This window comes from Saimiri boliviensis, chromosome 2 (assembly GCF_048565385.1).
Source record: "Saimiri boliviensis isolate mSaiBol1 chromosome 2, mSaiBol1.pri, whole genome shotgun sequence".
Lineage (NCBI taxonomy): Eukaryota > Metazoa > Chordata > Mammalia > Primates > Cebidae > Saimiri > Saimiri boliviensis.
In genome coordinates this window covers 228,935,997-228,961,104 of record NC_133450.1, presented here as the reverse complement: position 1 = coordinate 228,961,104, position 25,108 = coordinate 228,935,997, and the positions used below count along the sequence as shown (strand labels likewise).

Sequence of the window (25,108 nt, the reverse complement as noted above, 5' to 3'; positions counted from 1 at the left end):
CATGGAAGACAAGCATGGGTGAGTTTGTCTGGTCGGTTGTTTGATTGATAGGTTGGTTAGTTGCTTGATGGGTTGGTTTTCATCTGAGGATATTTCTTAGGATAGAACAAGAGAGATCTGCCCTCTCCTGCAAAATCAACAAAATGCTGGAAGAGCACTTGTTGGACTAGAAAGATTTTTATCTTTTGTATCAGCTTCCTGGCTCTCAAACTCCTCTAATCTAATGATACTTCCTGTGATCAAGAACTGTTTATATATAAAATATCTGAACCACACATTTTCTTTAAATTCTACAAAACACAATATTTCACCTCTCATTCAGATTTTAGGAGCCTCAAGCAAAGTCATAATACACAAACTTACTGATCTTGCCTTCCAGCAACTATACTATACATGGTTCAAATGTCATGGAGACATGCCAATCAGGTGCCTAAATTTATCACTTGTATGAAAAAAAAGAAAACTAAAGTCAACATATAATTTTGTGTAATTGGGATATGTATACACCTATGGGCTTAATACATGCTGTTTATATTTCTTACAGAAACAACTCTCTTACACAAAGAAATATTAAGTGGGTTGGCATGAGAATTAAAAACTAAAATGATTCAATAAGGCAGGAAGCAAATACCATTCCCCAGTTGACTTACCATGGTATTTGTTCTTGCTATTTCAATGTAATGCATATAGTCATCTATGGAAGCATGTGTCTTTGCATGTGTGTGCATGGGTATGAAGCATACCTCTATACTAGATATGCATAAAGTTTCAATTGCACTGCATCTGTTTATGCACCTCCCATTTTCACTCTCATGGTCTTGGTTCAAGTATATATCACATGTCTTTAATGCTCCACCAAACCCCTAATGTATCATTCTACTTCCAACCCCTCTGTCCTATACTGTTCACTACAAGTCTCGTCAGTCCACAAAATGTACCGGGTGCCTATTAGGTGTCAGGCGGTATTCTGAGGGCTTGAAGAAACAGCTGTGAAAAAAACTGACCAGGTTGCCCCTACTAAGAGTCTTACTAAAGAATCTAGAGAAGATAAAAAATACATTAAACAAACAGTTAAATGAGGTCATCCCAGAAAATGATAACTGCTCCAAAGAAAATGGAAGCGTACAATGGCTGCCTGCTGGCCACCTAGCTGAAGCCACATGATGGGCATCAGGAAGCAAATGCCTGAGACGGGAGGACCACAAATGCAAAGAGCAGGCCTGGAGCACTGGAGAGAGCATGAAAAAGCCAGGTGGCGAGCAGTAAGAAGAGCCTGGGAAATGAAATAAAAAAGCTGGGGAAAGACAAGGTGCCCCAGGGCTCATAGGCCACCATGAAGAATGTGGCTTTCATATGAAAAGTTGTTTTTTTTTAGAAGGGGATTTGCTCTGTCGCCAGGCGCCAGGCTGGAGTGCAGTGGCGCGATCTCAGCTTAGTGCAACCTCCACCTCCCGGGTTCAAGCAATTATCCTGCCTAAGCCTCCCGAGTAGCTGGGACTACAGGCACATACCACCACTCCCACCTAATTTTTGTATTTTAGCAGAGATGAGGTTTCACCGTGTTGGCCAGGATGGTCTTGGTCTCCTGACCTCGTGATCCACCCGCCTCGGCCCCCCAAAGTGCTGGGATTACAGGTGTGAGCCACCATGCTCAGGCCTATATGAAAAGTTTTACTGCAACTGTAGTAAAAGGACTCTGAGAATTTTAACAAAAAAAGTGATCTGATCTGTGCTTTACAAAGATCGCTCAGGCTGCTGTGTGGAGAAAGACCAGAAAACACAAGGGTAGGAGAGGGAGATTGGTTATAAGGCTGTGTGGTCATGCAGGAAAGAACAATTGAGGCAAACTCTCTCTCTGTAAAGGGTCAGAAGTAAATATTTTCCACTTTACAGGCCCTATGGTCTCTGCTGTAACCACTCCATCCACCATCGGAGCACAAGAGCAGCCACAGACAGTACATAAATGAACGCGAGTTACTGTATTCCAGTAAAACTCTATTCAGGGACAATAAAATTTTAATTTCACAAAATTTTCATGTGTTATGAAACATCATTCTTCTTTTGTTGTTTTAAGCCACTTAGAAGGTAGAAACCATTCTTAGCCTGCAAACCATAGAAAAACAGGCAGTGAGCTGGACTTGGGCCATGGGTCAAGTTTGCCAGCCTCTGGTTAGCCCATGACCATGGCAGTGGAGGTGAAGAGATATGGACATATTAGGGATTTATAAGGAGGCAGAGCTCACAGGAAGTGCTGTGTGCATATGACATCGAGGAAAAGAAACAACTGGAGGAAGCTGTTAGGTTCAGACTAGAGCAACTGACAGACCAGTCCCATCATAGACTCCTGGGATCTTGCGACTTCCCTCTTCAATGGTTCTTCACTGTGTCATAAATCTACACACCTGACACTCTGTGTCAAGACCTACAACCTGGCCACAATCTACAGCTCCAACCCTGCTGTCCTGCACACACCTTATATTCCAATTAAGTGCCTTCACTGTGTTTAGCCATCTACAAGCTCCTGTTCACACACCCCCAAATGCCCTTCCCTTCCATTCCTGTATGTCCAAACCCCAACCCTCCTGCACAGGCCACACAAAAAATCACTTGCCCCACAAAGGTTCCTCTGAGTGTCCCAGCTGCAAGGAACAAAACACCTGCTTCTTCACTTCTATCTTTGTACTGCATTGCTCTGCTTCTATTTGTATTTGAGGTGCTAATATTCACTTCTAGGATCTCTGATGTATTCTAAACGATGAATCTTAATTTCATTTATATTATTGTATCCCCTCCACTGCCAGTCCCTTCCATAAGCTACTACATCTGGTGAGCAGTCAAACTTTTACTAAAAGTTTAAGGAGACAGGTATGAAGGTATAGTCCACGAATTATAAAGCCGGTTTCCTGCTTTTCTAGTGATACCCTTCTAAAGCACAGATAATTGAAATAGCAGCCACTAACATCTAAAAGTGGTGCACAAAAGCAGCAAATAAGTCAAAGGCCATATAACACCTGTATCACTTTTTTAAAGCATTTTTATTAATTCCTCCCGCCTTTAACACCCTATTTACATATGAACAATAAAATGTCTTATCAAAGCAGCTACATTTCTCTAACATGGAAGCATCCAAAATGCTCAAAGCCAATTCAGACACCTATTTATTCCACTCACCGAGAGATGTTCCCGACCAGTTTTATCAGTGACGTCTGTGGAAGGGATTTCATTACTTCTGTTCGTGGTGTCCCCGACGTCATTTGCTGCAGTTCCATAATCTTAAGTGGGGAAAAGGGGAAAGAGAAAGAACATGAAGCTGTCGTTAGGCTGCCAACAAACACAAGGCCACAGTAAGAGCCAGAACAAAGCAAGACAAATCACAAAGATTCCAAACCCCCGACAGCCTGGCTGTGGTGGGACGTGACCGGGCTGCTGAGTTCAATCCACAGTTGAGCTGAGATTGCACAACGCCCACATTTTATTCAATCCAGAACTTTACATCATTGTCTTGTTAGTCAGCCCTAAACCTGGTTCAGGGATTTTTCTTCGCACATAAGCATATATCTGTTTATGGATGGCATATTTGAAACAAGTATGACAGGGAATCGATCATCTAAGAGTCACAGACTTACAGACCTGGAAAGGTCTTTAGAGACAGGACACAATTGCCCATTTCACAGCTGAAGAATATCAGTGAAGGAAAGTTAAATGACTAGGAGAAGGCAAGAAGATGGCAGAATCCACAGGTGACCCCAGACTTGAAATGAGCAACACAGATTCCCAGGGCAGGTGCAACTTATTTGCACCAAGGGCAGAGACATAAGAGGAGATGTGGAACAAGCATCATTATGAAACTTGGATCCACATGTAAACTTCTTTGAAGAGTTCTGAAGTGCCAATATCTCAGTTTCAGAACGATCAAAAGGTAGACTCGAACAATACTTAGCATTGTTAACACTCTGTTCTCATTTCACCAAGTCAGAAATGCCGTTGCTGCCTTCTGGATCAATTTTAGTCTACTTGGGTCAGGATGGAAATAATGACTGATTTTTTTTCACGGGCAGTCAAAGTTTTATGAGCAATATCACATACAAACGGTCTCAGAAAACTCTTGGCAAACTTATTGCAAACAATGTGGTTTATAATGTTTGTATTTTAATTCTCAATAGGTACATTGCCTTCAACCTCATTAATGCTGCCCCAGCTAAACTTCTCCAGGTAGAATCATCAGACTGGCCTTGGGGCAATCAATTTAAATTGTATTTTTATTAGCAAAGTATTCCTTTGCGAATTAAAAATAATAGAAAAAAATCTATTTTCTATGTGTTTGCTGTTTCATTCTTAATGCCAAAACTACATTCTCACCATTTTCCTTTTGAATGTCTTAAAACTTACTGATTTTAAACACTAACAGATATCATTTATATATCTAGTTTTCTCTCTTCATATTGTAGCCAACTACACCTGAAAAATTTAAATGATTCAAGTGTCTATAGTTTAATATCATGACATTTTGGCCCAAAGATCCAAAGTGAGATCTGAGGGTAACAGGAAGATGACATTCTTAAAGTCTTCAAGTAACTGGGAAAGGGTCAAAAACATAATTTTGAGATGTAAAAACCACAATTCAAACGTATTTCTCTATGAAACAATTTGAGGCATTCTTCCTTTAAACTGTATCAGGACAAATACAAACAAAAACAACACATAAATCATGTGGAAAAAAATCAACCAAACCACAGCGTGGAAGAAATGCTAAACATGCACAAGCAGGTAAAGGCAATAATTAAAATTAGCTCGAGTTAAATACACACACATACAATAAACATTCAGGCAGGCTCATTTTATAGAAAAAAAATATCAAGCAGTACATAAATATAAAATTAAAGAACAGAATATTTTATAGAAAAATATATAAATATAATATTTTATTCAATCTTTTAATCATTTCTAAATTTCAAGCCAAGTCTTGAAATGTAGCCTGCCACGTCCCCAAATAGTGGCTTCCTGGCTTGGAAATCTGTCAAATATGGATTTTCATACCTAGGGAAACATCCTTGGCATTCGATCAAAACAGCAAAGGAAAAATGAGATATTCCATCAAAAGCTAATATAGAACAGGTGCCTATAATCCCAGCATTTTGGGAGGCTAAGGCAGGCTGACCACCTGAGGTCAGGCATTTGAGACTAGCCTGGCCAACATGGTGAAACCCCGTCTCTACTAAAAATACAAAAATTAGCCGGATATGGTGGCAGGTGGCTGTAATCCACCTCCCAGCTACTTGGGAGGCTGAGGCAGGAGAATCACTTGAACTCAGGAGGCAGAGGTTGTAGTGAGCAGAGATTGTGCCACTGTCCTTTGATTTCTTTCCTTTCACATTCCCGAGAAAATCCCATTTTTTTCAAGGGGTTTAAGCCTATTCACCTCCAGGGAAGCTGACTTAAATTCTGGGGGTGAATTTAGTTACTGAAAGGTTAATCTATTCCTCTTGTCAGTAATAAGGGCAAGAATGGACTACAAACCAACCGATCGGGTCTTGAATTGGATACAAGCAGGGCTTGTCTCTTGTCTCTTGGGAAGTCCTCTTTCCTCTGGGACACCTTCAGAAGCACTTTCCTTTCTCCCATTCATGTGAATGGCAGCAGATCCCCCCAACCCCAACACACTCTTGTAACCATAAGGGGACCAGCCCTCAGTGAAGCTGGCATGGTGGGCAAAAAAAGTGTTAGATGAAGAGAACTTGGGTCCCTGATGACATGGTGGAGCTCTGCTATAAGCAACCCTAAATCAAGCCCTGCCTTTGAGGTTCTTGTCTGGGAGCCAAACGCCTTCATTATACAAGAAGCATCATTTTGAATTGGCTTTACTGTCATAGCCAGAAACTGATATACCTCCCTTTTCTTGGTAGCCATGGCTTTTAAACAGGTAATTAGTTCCCAATTAAGGAAATAACGATGTCTGTTACAGCCAATGGGATGGATTTACTACTTCCAAGAACACAGTATAAGAGAGAAAATGCTATTTACAGGCACTGTAAATGTCAAGGGAAAATGGACATCAATATTGAATGATTTTTGAAATATTATTTTGGCCTATGTAATGCTTAAAGTGTATATTTAACTGAGCTTAGACATCTTCTTTCAGCTGATTTATTCCACTATACACAAACATCTTGAGAAAAAATACCAAGTAGAAAATATGATAGCTACCTTCATAAATTACATCAGGATAATTCGGGTTTGCACCTAAAAAGCAAAACAGAACAAAGATTTGTTGTAAGTATGCATTTTGGAGTCAAAAATTACTAACCTATGCCAACTAAAACAAACTAAACATACATTGAAGTTTTGCAATTTAATAAACTGCTTTTACATGGCAGGTAAACAAATCTTGAAGTTCTTGAGTTGTTTCTCATTAACTCCGTTCCCCTCCCCAGTTCTCCAACTTTCATCCCTCCAAAAAAACAAAAACAAAAACAAAAACAAAACCTTCAAATTGCTTTGAGAAACCTTCAGCAATCAATGAATTATTACCATTTTTCTTTGTTGTTGTTGTTTTTTTTTTTTTGATACTGTTTCTATTATACAATTGGCCATTTTCATTGCAGTTTTGGTATTTTTATTCCAGAGACAGATAATTTTCATACCACTTTTGTTATTTTCTAATGGTTTGAGGGTAACCGTCAAGTGCATAGCAGGGCCATTTGCATTCAGGAGCATACTGTTAACCACACTGCATAATGCTATCTAAAGTATAATTTTAGACTCCACCTAGTCTTCCAGGGAGTTTTAAGGCTGAAGAAACCTTTTTTTCACGCCCGAACACAACAAAGAAAAATAAAATGTACTTCCTCTTTTGAAATCATTGACATATAAGAACTTAATGATCTGCACATTACCCCAGAACCTAAAATACAATAAAATTAAAATGGGATGTCAGAGAGAAATATGAAAGTTATCAGTTTAATTGGGGGGATGGCTCTGAAGTCACCAAGATGATCAGAATATTCTGCTTTAAGGTATTTCTGTAAGACTTGCCAAAAACATTTTTTTTTACCTCAGCATCAACAAAAGCTGGTAACAAAAACATTTGCTACTTATTCTGCAATCAGTGCTAACTGGGTCTCTACATGAAAGTCTACTTGGAAATAAAATTAAATTTTGTTTTAACATTTAAGTGATTGCAAAATGAATTTCCAAAGCTATTTCCTATGCTTTTAGTCCTCACTTGCCATGTGAGACAGTAAAACTTGTAAACCATAAAGCTTACTCAGTTTTCATTTCACTTCTGAACCCTTAGCAGGAAAATGCCATTAAAGTAAAGTGAAATGAGCCAATTTTCTGTTCATGCATTCCCCAGAGAATAATCAAGGTTAGTCCAAATGAAGAACCAAATAAAAGTGGCCCCGATGTTCAAATTAGAATTCTAACGCATTTCAACTAGAAAAATATCTATTTTAGCAGGGAAAAAAATGAAATGAGTGGCTGTGTATTTCCATCCAGAAACGCTGCATACTGCTGTATAGTGTATGCTTTGCACAACTCTAGAGGGCACGTTTCATATTGTAGTCCATGTGAAATTGCGCCATGCACATCCTGTGCATGGGTACAGCCACATGTGATGGGAAATTGTGCAGTGCACACCCTGTGCAGCCACATGTGATAGCACTGTACCAATGTATGCAAAATCTTTGATTCCAGTAAATTTTAATATTTTAAAGAGTTTTATTATCCCAAATACCATTTCAAAGTAATTTTGAGTTACTGTATGTGAATATGTGTTGTCATGATTGTTTGTAACTTATAATACTCAGAGAAGAGTCTTAAAGGCTGCCCTGTACTTTGAGGGGTAACTCAATGAATAAAGCAGCAGCAAGAAGTCCCAGTGGCTGCACTCCTGTTGTCACTTGCAGGGAACTCGGTTGTCCTCTGAAGTCCTTTCCCTTTACAAAAGCCCTAGACCAAGTGGTGTCCCCCTTCACCATGGGAACTTACTACCCCTGCTGAAGGAAAGATTCTATAAGCACAAGAGAGCAAGTCATTCTTCAAACTGCTCAGCAATCCATTATTTAGAAGATCTCATTCATCCCTCTCCTCAATATGCCTCTCAACACAGTCTGAGATTTTCAAATCCAGCCTTCCACATCATCATAACTGTATATTTGTCTTGCAGGAATGTGGCACCTACTGCATCCCACAATTCATAGGTCACTGACTTAGTTTATAATTTTTAAATATTTGGATATAAGTGTGTGGGTCTTCACTTGCAGTAGGGTGGCCAACCATCCCAGACTGCCAAGGACTAAGGGGATTCCTCAGACAATGGCTTACAAGTTTAAAAACTGGGACTGTCTCAGCCAAATCCCTTCCATCTGCCCAGGACTGAAGGCTTTTTCTGGCTGTGGGGCTTTCACTGCTTACCCTGGGAGGAGTTGGTCACTGATTTGTTCTCAGGCCCTCACGAACCCCCACATATGTGAGAGAAGAGCCTGTAGTCATCATCCCTTTTACACCTACCATTCCATAAGAAAGTTAAAAGACTGAGGGTTCACAGCTAAATTTATCTCAGCCACACATTTAATGGCCTCAGTGACTATGAATGGCATCCAGGTTTACTATGCGGCGTTGCAGAACGGGAACACCCAAACACACTACCCACACAAAGCCCCTAGGAAGATCCAAGAACATCAAATCTATTCACTGTAATAAATGTCAGGTATGGAAAAATGGGATTTGGGGTCCAATTATAAATAAAGACGTTAGCCCATAATCTAAAAAGTAGGTCAGGCCGGAAGTGGTGACTCACACCTGTAATCCCAGCACTTTGAGAGGCCGAGATGGGCAGATCACCTTAGCTCAGGAGTTCAAGACCAGACTGGGCAACATGGTGAAACCCCATCTCTACTAAAAATACAGAAATTAGCCAGGCGTGGTGGCACCTGCCTGTAGTCCCAGCTACTCCGGAGGCTAAGTCCCGAGAATTGTTTGAACCCTAGAGGCCATGGTTGCAGTGAACTGAGATCACACCACTGCACCCCAGCCTGGGCAACAAAGTGAGACTCTGATTCAAAAATAAATACATTAATTAATTTAATTTAATTAGATAAAAAAATAGGTCGGTGTCCATCTAGACTTATGATTCATATCAGTGGATGCCTTTCCTACCAAGTTCACCAGTAAATCTCTTAGGCCATATCTAAACTTTGTGGAAAGCACTATTTTTTCCTAACTTCATTCTCCCAGATGAATGACAAGTACTGTCACTTTACTTTTGTCCATAGTAGCCAAATTTAGTGTAAGATTACAAAACTCTTGGAAAGACAACATGAGAAAAACTATTACAGAGGTGTTTTCATTTCTCCCAAGCATACTGCACTACGTCTGACAAGGGTCTACCCACCACAACAAATAAACTCCTCTCAGTATACAAAGGTTTAGGAAGACTGGCACATAGGAGGATGCACAGACCTAATGTTTATGAAAAGCAAGGGTCACATTACTCCAGCTGACCCCAGCTCATCAAATATTTCGCTTCTAACAACTTCCTAGTTTAGCAAAACCTTCTATGATATTTACATTCCAACAGTAAGGTCATTACTATCATCATTTTAAATGCAGACAGAAAAAAATATACCACTTCCTTTTCAGACTTCTGGCAATGGTCATTTTTTAAAATGTCTTGCATTTTTAACTCTAATTTCTAAATGGTTCCTTCATTACATACTGTTGCACACTGTTATATGCTAAAGTTAGGAACTCCTGCTGGGGATATGCAGGACTAAAAGGTCACTGAGGAAAGACAAACACCAGCTATGGGGAAAAAAACCTGAGGAAAAGAGAATGAATGAAAGACAAATAAGCTGTATCTGACTTGAGCCATGCCCTGAAAATAGGTTTTGGAAAGGGTTATTATGTTTCCTTGGGTGCTATCCTAGTAGCACTCATCAAATCAGAAATCTCAGATTTAGGTAGGGAGAGGCAGCATCAAGCCCTACAGCTTCATGTTGGGAGTCGGTGGAATAAAATAATGAAATCCAGGAACTCTGTTCAACCCACTGGGGTTCCAAATAAGCAGCAGACTGTCTGACCCCCACAGCTCACTGGGGTATAAAAGCTGCAACTCCTCCCCAGCTAAAAGAAGTTGAGGGCCAAGTACCAATGTCTGTTCATCTGATGGTCAAATCCTGTTTCCTGAAGAATGTGTTGAGCATCCTAGGGTGCTATACTCCCCTTCATTTTGTTCTTGACCTAAGGAATGTTGTCAAGAATTACAGGAAGGGAGTAGCCAGTCCATGGTGCAGACTAAAGTGCCCCGAGTGGGCTACTGAGGATGGAGAGAGAGGGATGAGGGGAGGGCTGAAAGACTGCCTATTGGATACCATGCTCACTACCTGGGTGACAAGTTCAGTCATACCCCAAACTTCAGCATCACATGATAGACCCACGTAACAAATCTACACAAGTACCCCCTGATTCTAAAATACAAGTTGAAAAAGTAATAAAAGAACAGTAACGACTGTAGCACAGCCACAGCAGCACTCCTGACAAAGCTTCCAGGGAGCCAGTGAGGTCTGCAGTAACAAGAGACAGATAAGCCCTGAGGGCATTTGGGCTTCCAGGCATCAAAGATGGAATCACTTTCTTCTTTCCCCAACAGCATCAAACCCAAGCACTGTACCATCCTCCTAATTCCATGCAAAATCACCTCAGATAGGGCCTTTTTATTTCCATCTTTTAAACTCACTTATAGCTCATGAATAATCTATGACTTTATGTAAATCTTGATGAGAGAGAAAACATCTTTATGACATTTCAACTGTTAAGACACTACAGTTAAAGGAAAAACACGTTTGTAGGATAAAAAAATAAATTGTGGAAAGAGAAGTAGCTGACAGTAGGGTTCATTTTCCATTCTGCTAACAAGATAAAAAATAATGGGGAGGCCAGGAAGACACATCTGTTTCCTTCCTTTAAACTTTTAGTCTCCCTCTAGTGCTCTACCAAAAAAAAAGAAAAGACTCTTCTATCCATTCTATTTGCAGACTCTATTTAATGTGATCATGTGATCTTGAAAAATATTTCAAAGAATTCCATATGATAAGTCAATTACAAAAGATTTGTTCTATTCAAATAAAGTGTCCTCGCTTTGTCGACAGTGTTTTCTCACTCATGGGGGGATTGGCCTTTTGATTTTCAGGTTCTCCTCTTCTCTTTTGAAAGGACAGGCTGAACTCAAGGCCTGAAATTGGCATTGCAGTATCTGAGTTTCCTTTGTGGCTGAGGAACTCATTTGCTACATAGCACTGGGAGTCTCCACTTTTTCTGTAACAATGGAGTCTTCTGTAAGATAGGAGAGGATAATAGCATTGGCTCTGGCAACTCCTCAGGAGCTTTGGGAAGCATAATTAACTAACATTAGTACTCTTGAGATATCAGGAGCTATTTAAGTACAAATCTTAATTATCATTATTCTGAATCTATGGCCAAATCATTCTCTTCTCAGTTATTTAAGGCAGAAAAGCAGATGCAGCTTTCTCTCCTTCACTTTCAGGATAAGAAACAGGTCCTGACAAAAGACCAAAGGAACAAATAGTATAAAGCCAGGAGAGCTTTATTTAATGCATAACATTTGGAGAAATTTCCTCTCCCCTCGTTCTTTAGACTAAGTACACCAAATCTAAATCCACTAGTGTGGGGCATTCTAAGTGACACAGAGAGCTCTAGTTCATCCAGACGTCATGAATCTTTCGATAAAACAGCACGGAAGGAGAAGCTGTGGGAAAAGCTCTTCCAATATTTATAGTTTGTTCCTGACGCGTACTTCGCATCAGAGACAAGAGCTCCCGAATTAGGAAGCGCAAGTCACTAACTCCCACTGTTTGTGTGAATGAGCATTCTTGAGCTGTGACATTCTTCCTGAATGAGTGGGCCATAGAGACACTCTTTATGCACTGCCTAAAGAATGCTAAGCTTTAAAACAAGGGTATTTTATCACCTGGTGCTCTAGTTAGGTTTGTTCCAAGCCAAAGGATTAAATCATTTGGGTAACGATTCTGATAATAGAATCTACTTTTCATCAACATGGAGTTCACATTTATAGAAATATGTGGCCTTGGGCTATCTGATCAGAAAATGCTAACAACAGGTCCAGGTTTCTTCCCCCTAACAAATCGTAAGTTATCTCTCTGCCATAAATTTCTGCCTCAAATTCTACTTAAAAAGAAATCTTCATCACTTCTAATCTCCACTCAGTCTCCATGTACACTTTCTGGTTCACGAAGAGACTTCTATACATAGGATTGAATTTCAATGACAGACACATAGTGGATCAGTTTCATCTTAGACAAGTATATCTTTTTGCCCAGTAAGCTAAATAGGATACATGAGAATCTTTGAAGAATTCTCAGATAACCCCACTCTGTGTGAGTGTATGTGCCTGCAACTCCTACTTTTTATTGACTCTACTTTTTATTCACTCTCCCAAGCCTACTTAAGCCACATATTGAATTCATTGGACTTTATGCCAAAACCAATTTAAAGGCATCTCTGTGCACCATCTCTTCTATATTTTTATTGCTATTACTATTTGATATCCTTGCTATTACTATTTGATACCCTCAGGGAGAGTCAGCGAGGTCATCTTGATGAATGCCTGACCAGTTCTTCCAGTGGCTCCTCCAGCTTCTGCAGGGCATCCTCGCTACGCAAAGTATGATCCATGGACCAGCAGTACCAGCCTCATTGGTGAGCTAGTTCGAAATACATTACTTAGGCCCATTTTCAAATCCATTGAATCGTAATCTTCATTTTAACAGAGTCCGCAGGAGTTTGGTATGTGCATTAAAGTTCAAGAAGCCTTCATTTACAACTCATTGAGAAGTTTTACCAGAGTCAAAAGGTCTCACTGGGTATAAGGATGATAATTTTTATTTTTATTTCTTTTTATTTTTTTAGACATGGGGTCTCACTTTGTTGCCCAGGCTGGTCTGGAACTCCCAGCCTCAAAGGATCCTCATGCCCCGGCCTCCCAAAATGCTGCAATTGCAAGTGTGAGCCACTGCACCCAGCAGAAAACACCATGTTTCAATGAAACAAAAAGTAATAGCTAGATACCCAATATTGGAGTCAGGGTATCTTTGGCCATAGCTACAAAAAAGGAGATAGGTCAGGAGATTGGTTTTGCCCCAATGGCACATCTCTGGGCCACATTCCAAAAGAAGAAGGGGGAAAAGAGCTTAGACAGCAGAAAGATTTTACATTGACCCACCCTCTGAAAGGTGGATCAAATTTTTGACTTAAGTTTCTCCTTAAAGGACTGCATTAGCTGTTCTCATGCTGCTAATAAAGACATACCCAGGACTGGGAAATTTATAAAGGAAAGAGGTTTAATTGACTCATAGTTCCACATGGCTGGGGAAGCCTCACAGTCATGGCAGGAAGTGAAAGGGAAGCAAGATATGTCTTACATGGCAGCAGGCAAGAAAGAGCACGTGCAGGGGGACTTCCCTTTATCAAACCATCAGATCTCGTGAGACTTACTCACTATCACAAGAACAGCACAGGAAAGTCTGACCCATAACTCAATTACTTTCCACTAGGTGCCTCCCACCACATGTGGAAATCATGGGAGATATAATTCAAGATGAGATTCGGGTGGGGACACAGCAAATCATATCAAGGGCCAAGTCTAGAAAGTTCAGGTAGTAAAATGAAAGTCTCAAGGTCCTTTTTCTGGGCAAGCCCATGTTTCTGGATAAGGAAGGGCAAAGTTAGTGTGAGATAAAAGCATTTCTGGGTAGAAAGTTTCTCCTTAATGGCTACAGGACATAAACACAAAAGGAGGTGGGGAATGTTTGCTTCCTTTATCATATACTCAGTACCTACCTAAGAAGAGGGTAACACGGAGCACCTGCCTATCATGTGTCAGGTACTGCCTCAGGCACTTCAGACATGCTTAGCCTCACGGAAACCTTCTAAGCTGGGGCTGACACATGACATGCAGGTGCGCGATGTTAGCCTCTCCTTAGGCAGACACAGAGATGCCCTCTACTTAGGGCTAGAATCCTACACTTTACAGAGAGGGAAAGCCATGCTTCACACTCAGAGGTGTTAAGAAAATTGCTCAAAGCCACATAGTTTGTGGAGGATGGAACTCTGATCTGTGACTCAATCAGATCTGAGTTCGAAACCCAAACCCTTCCCACTACACCAAAGCTACCCTTGAAATAACATGGAGAGCAGAGGCTAACTATGCGTAGGATTCCAAGTTCAAACATCGGATCTGAATGAGTCATTTGAATTGAGAGCAAGTGACAGTTTATCTCATTAGAAGTAAAATCTTAGAGGTTCCACCTATTTCACTTAACATTCTCTGTTCACTGGCTTCCACAAGAAAGAAGATATAAAGAGATGTATTTGTTCTTCATCGCTTGTAATTTCTGCATTCTTTCAGCTGGGTCCTGCCTAATACCAAGGCAGGGCCATCCCTGGGAATGAGAAGCTGATCGCTTACAACCAGGATAAAAGCAACCTCGGGGAGGAACAGGGGGCAGGATAAGCAGCCAAGTGTTTCTCCACCTTTTATATTTTCTGGGGGAGTAGTCTTCTGACATATGGGCAAGAGACTGTGTTTTATTCCCACCGTCCTGCATCTCACCCCTGCCACCTTCTTAAGAGTAGGGTCTACGTTGTCTCAAGTGTTATAACTCACTACAAGGGGTAGCCCAGGACCCTCTCTTTCTCATACCTCCAAAGACAGCTGGCACATTGTTCAAAATCCCTAGATTCCAGCATAACGGGATGTTAAATGAGACTCTTCCTGCCTCAGTAACTGATACCAAAGTGGATGTGAGGCACTCAGAGGCAAAAATCACAAAGGAGCTGGCTGAGAACTGGATCCATGTCCCAAGGAATGTCTGATTCACCTTGAGAGTGTAAGAGATCCTCGGAAGGAGAGAACAAGGAAAAATTTATAAAGAAGTTTCTTTGCGGAAGTGCTGCTCTGACACCGCCCCACCGAGGGGCTTCCACAGAACCACTCTGAGAGCTTGAACAATGTTCCCTGCAAATGGATGGCTCAAAGGACAAGGCCTGACCCTTGCCAGAGAAGGTGAAAACAACCGGCAGCCTTGGGGTATAGGTGGCATTTGGCTTGATCTGTACACCCGGAGGACAAGAGCCCGACCATGAGTGACCCTGCAGACCAGAGGCAGCACAGGAGAAAGTCTTTCTGCGGAGTCTTAGTTCCTGCCAACAGGGCCACCTGCAGGGGCTGACGGACCCCAACAACATAAAATGCTTTCCTGGCATCAGGAGTTGCTTGTACCAGCTGGAGCAGAGGTATATTTGTTCATGTCATGGGAAATACAGGGAGAGAAATCTGCAAGAGCCCACGAAGGTATCCAGAAAAGAAAGTCTGTGCATCAGCATTGAACATTCCCAGGTCCCAAGAGCACAAAGTCACCAGCAAGCAAACTTCCTGTCATCTCCTTCTCCACCCCCTTTCACCTGGGCAGCAGGGGCACTGAAACCTCAGCAAACTCCATCCCTGACCCCATACTGCCAGCCTGAACTTGGGGAGAACAGAAAATTGGCCATGAGCTAAAATCCAGAGTTTTGACTTCTAGCTCAGGTGGGACATGCTACTTCTCAACTGAGATTCTATCTGCAGCCTAAAATGACCAAAGGATTGCCTGTCACTCAATTATAAGCAGAAAAATGTTACACAGCTCAGAGTTCTACTCCAAGCAGTGAGGCTCACTCCTCGTTGCTCATTGGAATCACCAGGGACCTCAAAAACAAAAACTGCCAGAGTCCAACTCTCACCCCAGAGCCACTGAATCAGAGTTGCTGAAGCTAGGCCCCAGGAAGATGTATTTAAAAATGGAATCAAACAAAATGGTGACAAAAAGTCCCCAGTTGATTCAAATGTGCAACAAGGGGCAGGAAGCTACTGTTCTGGGAGCCAGGGAAGATCTTTCCTACTGAATTGATTTTAAAGACACGATGGAAAACAAAAGTGACACAAAACTCCTGTATTTGATTGTCACAAGTTGTAGTCTTCAGTGTGCTAGAAAGAGAAACAATATGGTTTTCTAGATTTCGTTTCGAAGCTCAAAGTTTGCAGTTTATGCTTTAAACACAATCCCAAACTAACAGGAGCTAAGTTCAGTTCTTAAACGTGGGACCCAAAATGATCAATTTAGTGTCTGGAGTCTGGGAAGGTCTTTGCTCTTTCTCAGTTACTAGCCAGGCTTCCAGGGATTAACAGATGGGGAAGGGCACTGGCTTGGTGTCTGGGGTCCTGCTGACATCTGAAGATCTGATAACACCTGTCCTTCCACATTAGCTTGCTGTAGGAGGAATTGGCAAGGTCTGCAAGGCCCCCACAATCTCAAGAGACATTACACGGGGATCTTGGTTTGATGGGCCGCTCTCTTTTAATGCCTGCTTCACATCCTCACACGCTGTGATTGGCACCCCCTTGGACTAAGCTGCCACTGGCTTGGGGTCGAACTGCCCCATCCTTCCTCCAAGTGGAGAGCACGGTGGCAGAGTGTTTGCCACCTCATCTACTGTCTGCATCCCATGTGGGAGTAAAGGTTATGAGGACTGTCATTACATCCAATTGGTCCTTCCTCTTCCATGCTCGCTAATTTTTGTTTCAGAGACTTTTGGTTTATTTATACTTCAGTTTCTTTCAATACTCTTTATTCTCTGTTTTTGAAAATGAGTTCCTAAGCAAAATGATCATCCCATGGAAATCTCAGTTCTTTTTTAAAAAATGATTTTTTATGTTGTATCTTTGAGACAGGATCTGGCTCTTTCACCCAGGTTGGAGTGCAGTGGCGCAATCATGACTCACTGCAACCTCTGCCTCCCAGGCTCAAGCAATCCTCTCACTTCAGCCTCCCAAGTAGCTGGGACTACAGGCACACACCACCACACCCAGCTAATTCTTGTATTTTTTGTAGAGGAAAGGTTTTGCCATACTGCCCAGGCTGGTCTCGAACTCCTAAGCTCAAGCTATCTGCCTGCCTCAGCTTCCCAAAGTTCTGGGATTACAGTCAAGAGCCACTGCACCCAGGCAGAGATCTGTTCTAAGCTGAATGAGGTACACATACTCTAAGAGACACCAGAGCTGTCACATTAATTCTGGCTCTGTATAGAAAATGCAACTAGCTTCCCAGTGAGCCAAGCTGCCTGCTTCCTTGTAAGCCAGGAAACTTCTAATACAACAAATCAAAAAGGGAAGAGGGGGATCTTACCAAAACAGCTGGGAGCAAGTAGTTGAAATTTCTTATCAAAAAGATTTGTGAGAGCTAAACTTCATCGATTACCATATGACAACAGTAGAAATACTGATAGAATATAAAGCCAAACTTGACCTGCTGTCCTTAGCTTGGAATGTACTTTAGGATGGGAGTTTTGTTTTTTTTTTGTTTGTTTATTTTTCTTTAGTTTTAAAAGAGATTAAGAGTAAAAGGAGGCAATTCCAAGAAAGGTCATTATCTGTGTGCTATGGCTGTCTCATAAATACCCAGAACTATTCTATCCCCAAGCCAAGTGGGGTCAATTTTTAATCGGTCACACTGGTTTATGGCCCACTAGGGCCCTTTATATCCAAGATCACCCTGGGCCAAGTCTCCTTCATTTCCACTTTCATTTATTACTCCTTGATAGCCGACACTTGAGTAAATACTTAAAGAGAAAAAAAAATGAGCTTTTCTAAAAGCAGATATTAATATTTTAAAGACCTAATAAATTCATGAACAAGAAGATAGAAAGGAGGGGAAGAAATATCTTTGTAATTTAGCTTAAGTTGTATTTTTAATTAAGTAATTTTTTTAAGGGAATGTTTGAGAAACATCAAGTTATTCTTATACCAGAAAACAATTATTCCCAGTACTTTGGGAGGCCAAGGCAGGTGGATCACCTGAGGTCAGGAGTTTGAGACCAGCTTGACCAACTTGGAAACCCCCATCTCTACTAAAAATACAAAATTAGCTAGGCATGGTGGCGCATGACTATAATCCCAGCTACATGGGGGGCTGAGGCAGGAGACTCACTTGAACCCAGGAGGCAGAGGTTTGGGTGAGCCAAGATTGTGCCATTGCACCCTAGCCTGGGCAACAAGAGGGAGACTCCATCTCAAAAACAAAACAAAACAAAACAAAACAAACAAACTAAAAAAACCATGATGGGGGAGGTGATAAGTCTGTGAATTCTATACTATCTTTGCAACTTTTCAACAGACCTAAAATTATTCAGAAGTTAAAAGTTTATGTAAGAACAAACAAAAAGCTACTGTCCTAAATCAGTGTTTCTGGATTTAACTATGAAGCTGTTATTCCCTCAAATGAGACTGCCTGTGCACTGCAAGCTAGAGATTTACTACAGCAACGATAGCCAAGCAGCTAAACTCTCAGTTAAGAGGAAGATTTAATGGGAAAGACAATAACAGCTAGGGGTATCTTGGTATTGCTTCCAAACATTGCTTGTTTTATGTTCTCCTGAAGGGCTGCTGTTTGTAAATCAAACATACAATCCAAATCACATTTTGAACATGTTAAGGAAGCTTGTGCATTTAAAAAGATGTCTAATAAAGAGCAAAATAATAGGAGCTTATCATGTAATGAGAAGGACTGCATTCTTGTTTATTGTTTTGCAGAGATGGCTTTGCACAAATCACCTTTGCCAGTGGTGGAGCCCTGGGAGCCACACAGGTACATGCGGCTCAAGCAGCCCCTGCCTCACAAGTCTCCAAGGTTTTATTTTTCCTTCCCTCTCCCAAGTCATCTTTGCATGACTTTGACTAACTCAGAGCTACACTGCTGAGAAACTCTATTCATGTACAGCTCCCAACATCCAAACACAGGCATTGGCCGTCACACTGGCAGCAAGCATTTGGGCAATGAGACTGAGCAGGTAAGAACACACCACTGAATGGCAGCATTTGAAGCAGGTAAATGCAAGACACTAGTCCTGCTGTTCCTGAAGCTCACACTGACATGCTCCTGCTGCACCCAGAGCAGACCCTTGAAGCTAGCCATCCTTTCCCCCATCCAAGCCTTTGGTCAGAAAGGTGCTGTTATCACTCCTAGGAAAACAGTTTGTGAGCCAATGAAAGAATCACTCAGCTCAGTCAGCCCAGGTAAGCAAAACAGTCCAAGACACTAATTTCTCATCCATGCATGAGAAACCAGAATTCTCCATTTTGAATTAGATAAGGGGCTAGAAAATAAATCTTAAATACATCACAACCCAACCAAACACAGTTCCTCTGCTTGTGGTTTTGCATGGGTTTTGCCATGGTGGGTACAAAACTTTATTAAACACATGCAACAATGATGGTAATAACAATAATAGCCCTTTTACCATAAAATGCCCAAGCACCCTAGTTATTAATACAGTGTATGTCAGATAACTGGTCAAAATTGTTAATTTCCTCATTATCTTCTTGGGAGGAGTACCACTCCCTGCCCCTTAACTTGGCTTTGGCCCTATGACTTGCTTTGGCCAATGGCAGATACACTGAAGAGACAGTACAGTGCACCAGCTCTGAAGCTAGGCCTTAGGAAGCCTCACATATTTCCTATTGTCCTCTTTCACTCTGCACTTTTCATAACAAGCACATGCTCTATGCAGCTTTTGCTTCACCACCCTGCATTCCACAATAGGTACATGCAAAATAAAACTACTCCACTGACCTATGGATCCATGAGCAAGACTAAACAATGGAGTTTTAAGCCACTGGGTTTGGAGATGGTTTATGGTATACATGATTTTGTCTACAGGTAAATGATAGACTGTATCTTCTCCCCACATGCAAAAGCGTCAGTTACTCACCATCATCAATTCCAGGCCAACCCATGAAGTGAGCAGAAATCTGTTTCTCATCCTTCCCATACTCATTCTTCGCTATGAGAGTGTAGTCCCCATTGTTCATGTGAGTGGGATTATCCAACTGGAGGCAGCCATGGTACTCCGTGTGATTGGTAACGTGTATCTTAGTACAGATGTATTTGGACTCATTCAATATTGCCCCGTTATAGAACCACTGAAGCGCTGGTTTGGGGTTGCCTTTCACAGTGAATGGAATGCACCAGTGGTGGTCTGAGGTTGGAGATTCGAGAAATGTGATAGTTGGTGCAACTAAATTGAAAAAGAGAGAGTTAATAGCATCAGAAAGCTCAGAATTCTCCCCATCGAGATGTTTGTGTCATTGACAGGGAATTTTACTCAACCACTGTTTGGCTTAGAAAAACACGTGACCAGAAACTCTGGAATCCATCAGTATTTTGTATCATCATCAGGGTGGATGTAACTCCCTACAGAGAGCTTCAGAGTGACTCCTTTCTCTGTTCTACTTAAGTCCCATACATTACAGTCATTTCTCAAATCTATTCAGTATAATTGAAAGCCAGGTCCAAACAGATCCAAGAGATTTCTGACAGTGGAAAGAATCCATTTGAAGTTGACCTTGTTTTATAATATCTGTATCTTGATATTGTATGGATTCATTACCAAAAATATCAAAAATAATAAAATAATGGATACTTTTTGATAGTACTTCTTTCCTAAATAAAACAAATAACAAAAACAACTTTTAAAAATTTACCTGAAGCTCTGATCTCATAAACTTCAAAAACAGATCAAACTGATCAATGTAATAAATGTGCTGCTACTGGTTAATTATTGTAAGTATAATAAATCATTTTTTACTGCTTGTCAATAGTAAATATCCTTTGAAAGTATCACATTTCATTAGAGTGTTGTCCATTTTTGCTAAGATCCTACATGCTAGTGTTTTGATCCTTTAAATGTTTGGGGTCCAATCTAAACCTGGACAGATTAGATATTATTTCAACTTTAAATATAAAGCACCTTATCCTTTGGGGAAACAAACATAATCAAGTACACTCTTTAAACAGAGTACTTATCCTGAGTGAAGGTATTTAAAATCCTTCATCTGTTTATTTTAATGTAGTCTGACGCTGGTAATTACAAAATCAAGGACTGGAAAAGACCTTTGAGATCTAATAGCATCATTTTTTCAGATGAAGAAACCAAAGTACGATGAGGTTAAGTGACCTCATCAAGGTTACTGAGCAAGGCAGATCTGGAACAAGAATCTTGTCTCCTAATGTTTAATCCAATGGCCCTTCCCTCTCATGCACTGCTTCCTGACTACATGTGCTCATCAAACAAGAGGAGAAAAAATCTAAGACATCATAGCCAGGGAACAGACAAGCACTATGAGTGGGGTCTTGGCAATGGTTATCTTGGTTGTTACTGTTTTCATTTCTTTAGACTCGCTCTGTCACCCAGGCTGAAGTGCAGTGGCACGATCTCAGCTCACTGCAACCTCCGCCTCCCAGGTTCAAGTGATTCTCGTGCCTCAGCCTTCTGAGTAGCTGGGATTACAGGCGCCTGCCATCATGTCTGACCAATTTTATTATTTTTAGTAGAGATGGGGTTTCACCATGTTGCCTAGGCTGGTCTTGAATTCCTCATCTCAAGCCATCCACCCACCTCAGCCTCCCAAAGTGCTGGGATTACAGGCATGAGCCCCTGTACCTACCCAGTTGTTAATATTCTTTAGCTTGTAATGCTTCTGCTATTTGTCTAAACTTTGACAGATAAAGTCAATTTTTCAGAACCTAGTGACCATATAGATATTAACCTGAAACTGAGGAAAAAACTCAAGTTTGGATATTTTTTAATAGAAAACAGGTAATCTGATATTACCCTCTTACTTGTATCCAGGTAAATCCTCCCACAATACTACCTAGGAATAAGTAAAGCTGACAAAAGAGCCCAATTCACTTTCATAATTTACAGAAAGATTTCCAGTTACCAGTGACATTCCTCTCAATTGAGCAAGTGTGCAGCTGAACTCTGCATGTGTATGTTGTGACAGTGTCCCTCACTGTAAGAAATGTGATATTACTAAACTTAAATTGGTAAAGCTTAATTTTTTGCTTTACCAAATATCTCTCACAGGCCTCCTTAAAATGGTCTTTGGAAAACAGAAGTTTTTAATATGTGATTTCATCTATAAAAATTCAATTTAAATATAATTTGGGGGAACCCCATATATATATATATGTATGTATATATATATGAAACAAAATAAGGTCCATACATGTGTAGATACACACACTCATAGACCTGTGTTATAAACCAACCACCACAAGGACCACAGTGGGGCAGAGGCCACACTTACCTTCCTCCCACCAGCCCAGGTCCCCACACCCAGGGCCCACTCATTCCTTCCACCATGCTCAAATGAATTTTGGGTTAGGTGCTGATTTAAGGACATATAGCTGAAAATGGTTGCAAACGTTTGGAGATAACATTGACTTCAGGTTTCTGAGTGGGTCAAAATGATAAGAAATTATGAGTTTAGTCCCCACTGGGCATAGTGGTGGTACTAATAGTGATAAAGGATTATAGCTGATGATTTCAATTGTTCACTACAGCAATCACACACTGAATGTGTGCTATGGAGTGAGTGTTAACCAGCATATCGGCACCAGCTATGGCCAGGGGTCTACACATGTGTAATTCATACACACACTTACACACATGCACGCTCATGTTTTTCTCATCCGAGTTCCAATCCAAATGGAATAAAACCTCATTAATTTATACTGTACCAGGTCAGAATCCGCAATGACATGAAGTGTCTATATAGTTTTTACTGAATATACATCGTCATGCTAAAAGCCACAATTTGGAATTTCAAAATATATATCATATTAGTTATAATACTGAAGAATAATGCACTTATGTTTAAGAAGATGGATATCTTTTAACTTAGATTCAATGTATACAGAAATTTAAAACAATAATAATAAAAGTTTCCTATACGTGATAATAATTTTCAATAATTTAAGTAGGACTAATCCTACCTTCTCACAGAAACTTGATGTCAAATGAATGAGGTTTTATTTTATCAACAGTACAATTAGGCATTTATGAACAGCCAGCAAATACTTTAGGAATCATAATTTAAAGCATCATGTTGCTTTTATAGAGGAAGAAAGTTTTAGAAACTGCTTTATGAAAATTTAAGCTAAAACGTTAACAAGAGGGAGCAACCAGCCCAAAAAATATTCTATCAGAAAAAAGACAGAGGAAGGCACAAAAGGACAAGCTCAAAATCGAGAAAGAAGCCTAAAAGAAAGATAATGGATGAGCAAGAGTTGTAAAGCAGGAATTGAACAAGTAAAAGAGGCTGATAACGTTTCTTAATTAAGTATGCACAAAACACTGCATATACTTTTTTAACAAACTTAAGCAGCACCCAGAGTGCTCCAGCAACAAACGCAGGTGTGTCCATGATCATTTGCTATTAAAAATACATGCCAGTCTGATTACGTACAATGCACAGTGAGGTTGACAGAATCTTGATCTTCTCCTACAAGATTTTCTGCCACACAAGAGATTTGCTTCCCACTGTCATCGGATGAAATGTTAGTTATCCTTAAGGAGCCCTGTGTGTGGCTTGTTTCATTCTACAAATGAATTAACAGAAAAAAAAAATAACCTTGATTAGAATTGATCCCAAAGTGACAGGATTTGGGGTTTCTTTCCCTAATTAGAGGAAATATATATATATATATATGTATATATATATATCATATATACATATATATATCATATATCATATATATATATATATGTATATATGATATATATATAACAGTAGAAAAGCTTCTCTGCCTGAACTGGGCTCAGGCAAACAAATAAATCAGAAGTTATTCTATATCTGTAGGTCTCACTTGCTAAGTGTATGAGGTTGACTTGATCCGTGAATTCCCCCTAAGGGAGAAGACCATGGGGAAAGTCACTCACTTTTCTCAGGATAATACAAAGAGCTCACAAGGGATATGAAGACTCCTCACTCTATTAGGTATGCATAACTAAAATGCAAGCCTGCATTAGTCTTTGTTAATTAAGAATAAGTAGAAAGTAAATGTACATCAAAAACTCTTTGTAAATTTCTATATGTAGCCCTATAAAATATCAAATGATCATCGCTAGGTTTAATACATTCTCACATTCTGAAACACTCTTGTCTCTCTATTAAGACACAGCCAAACACAAGCCTTACCATATGTTTGGAAACCAGATTACCAACATCCCAGTACATATTAGGAACTGGATCGCCTGCCACACTACAGGATAACGTGATAGACTTTCCTTCCTCCACAGTGAGGTTAGGTGCGGCCAAATTTGCAGATGGCAAACCTATGGAACAAGAAAAGTAAACAGAGGCATATGCAAATAGATAAATGCAGTATCAAAATAATAGCAATAAATTGAAAACTGTTTATGCTTTAAAAATCAATCTTTAATTGCTTTTTTGACACTGATTTATGTTGATCTGAAAAAGTGCCACGTTGATGAGCTTCATAGATTTCACGTAAACCAAAAAAGCCATAATTAGATTTCAAAATAAATTATGCACAATTTCTTAAAGTACTATTGCAGAATAACCTTTCATTTTCAAGAACACTAGCATATAGAACTGTCTTCCACCTTTTTTTCTATTCTACAATTACTAATCCAGTTTCTGCACATAAACAGAGATTATACCTGTGGACTGACATTATGTCTTTTATTTCCCTCTGTCTCCTACCCCTCTTTTTTTTTATTGCTCAAGAACACAAAAGGGTGAGATGCATCTATTTTGTTTTTGCAAAAATCTGTTTTTTGCATTAAGTAACTCTCACAAATCTAACCTACTACCAGACACAGATTTTGAAAGAGTCATTCTGTTGAAGAAAATGTAGTTTCAAAGCATTTTTCAGACAGGAAGGTTAAACTATTGCAGTGTTAGAACATTTCAAAGTTTGGTAAAATTGTTCATCTTATTTAGAATATAATGAAAACGGGTATATGGACTCATTCCAGTGAAAAGTTCTTTTTATTGGAAAAACTGTGAGAATGTATTTATTAGATGAAACTTTGAACCTTATAAACATTTTTAATAGTCTAGCAAAGCATCATTTTTATCTTTTTATATTCAAAAGCTATGTGCAATTTTAGGGATGTTGCTATCACTTCATGAAATTATCACACCAAATGAGTGTTGACACTGCTT

General features: G+C 40.1%; 1 protein-coding gene across 9 annotated transcripts in view; it reads right to left on the bottom strand.

Moving 5' to 3' along the window:
• NTRK2 (neurotrophic receptor tyrosine kinase 2) overlaps window positions 1-25,108 on the bottom strand; it is a 352,403-nt gene that overhangs the window by 268,343 nt on the left and 58,952 nt on the right. For all 9 annotated transcript variants that reach the window (XM_003941128.4, XM_003941127.4, XM_074395485.1 and 6 more), the window contains 5 exons: window positions 24,116-24,252; window positions 23,384-23,516; window positions 19,843-20,148; window positions 6,205-6,240; window positions 3,172-3,272 (listed from right to left, as the gene is read on the bottom strand). In XM_003941128.4, the coding sequence (XP_003941177.1) occupies window positions 3,172-3,272; window positions 6,205-6,240; window positions 19,843-20,148; window positions 23,384-23,516; window positions 24,116-24,252 (713 nt within the window). The remainder of the gene's footprint in view (window positions 1-3,171; window positions 3,273-6,204; window positions 6,241-19,842; window positions 20,149-23,383; window positions 23,517-24,115; window positions 24,253-25,108) is intronic.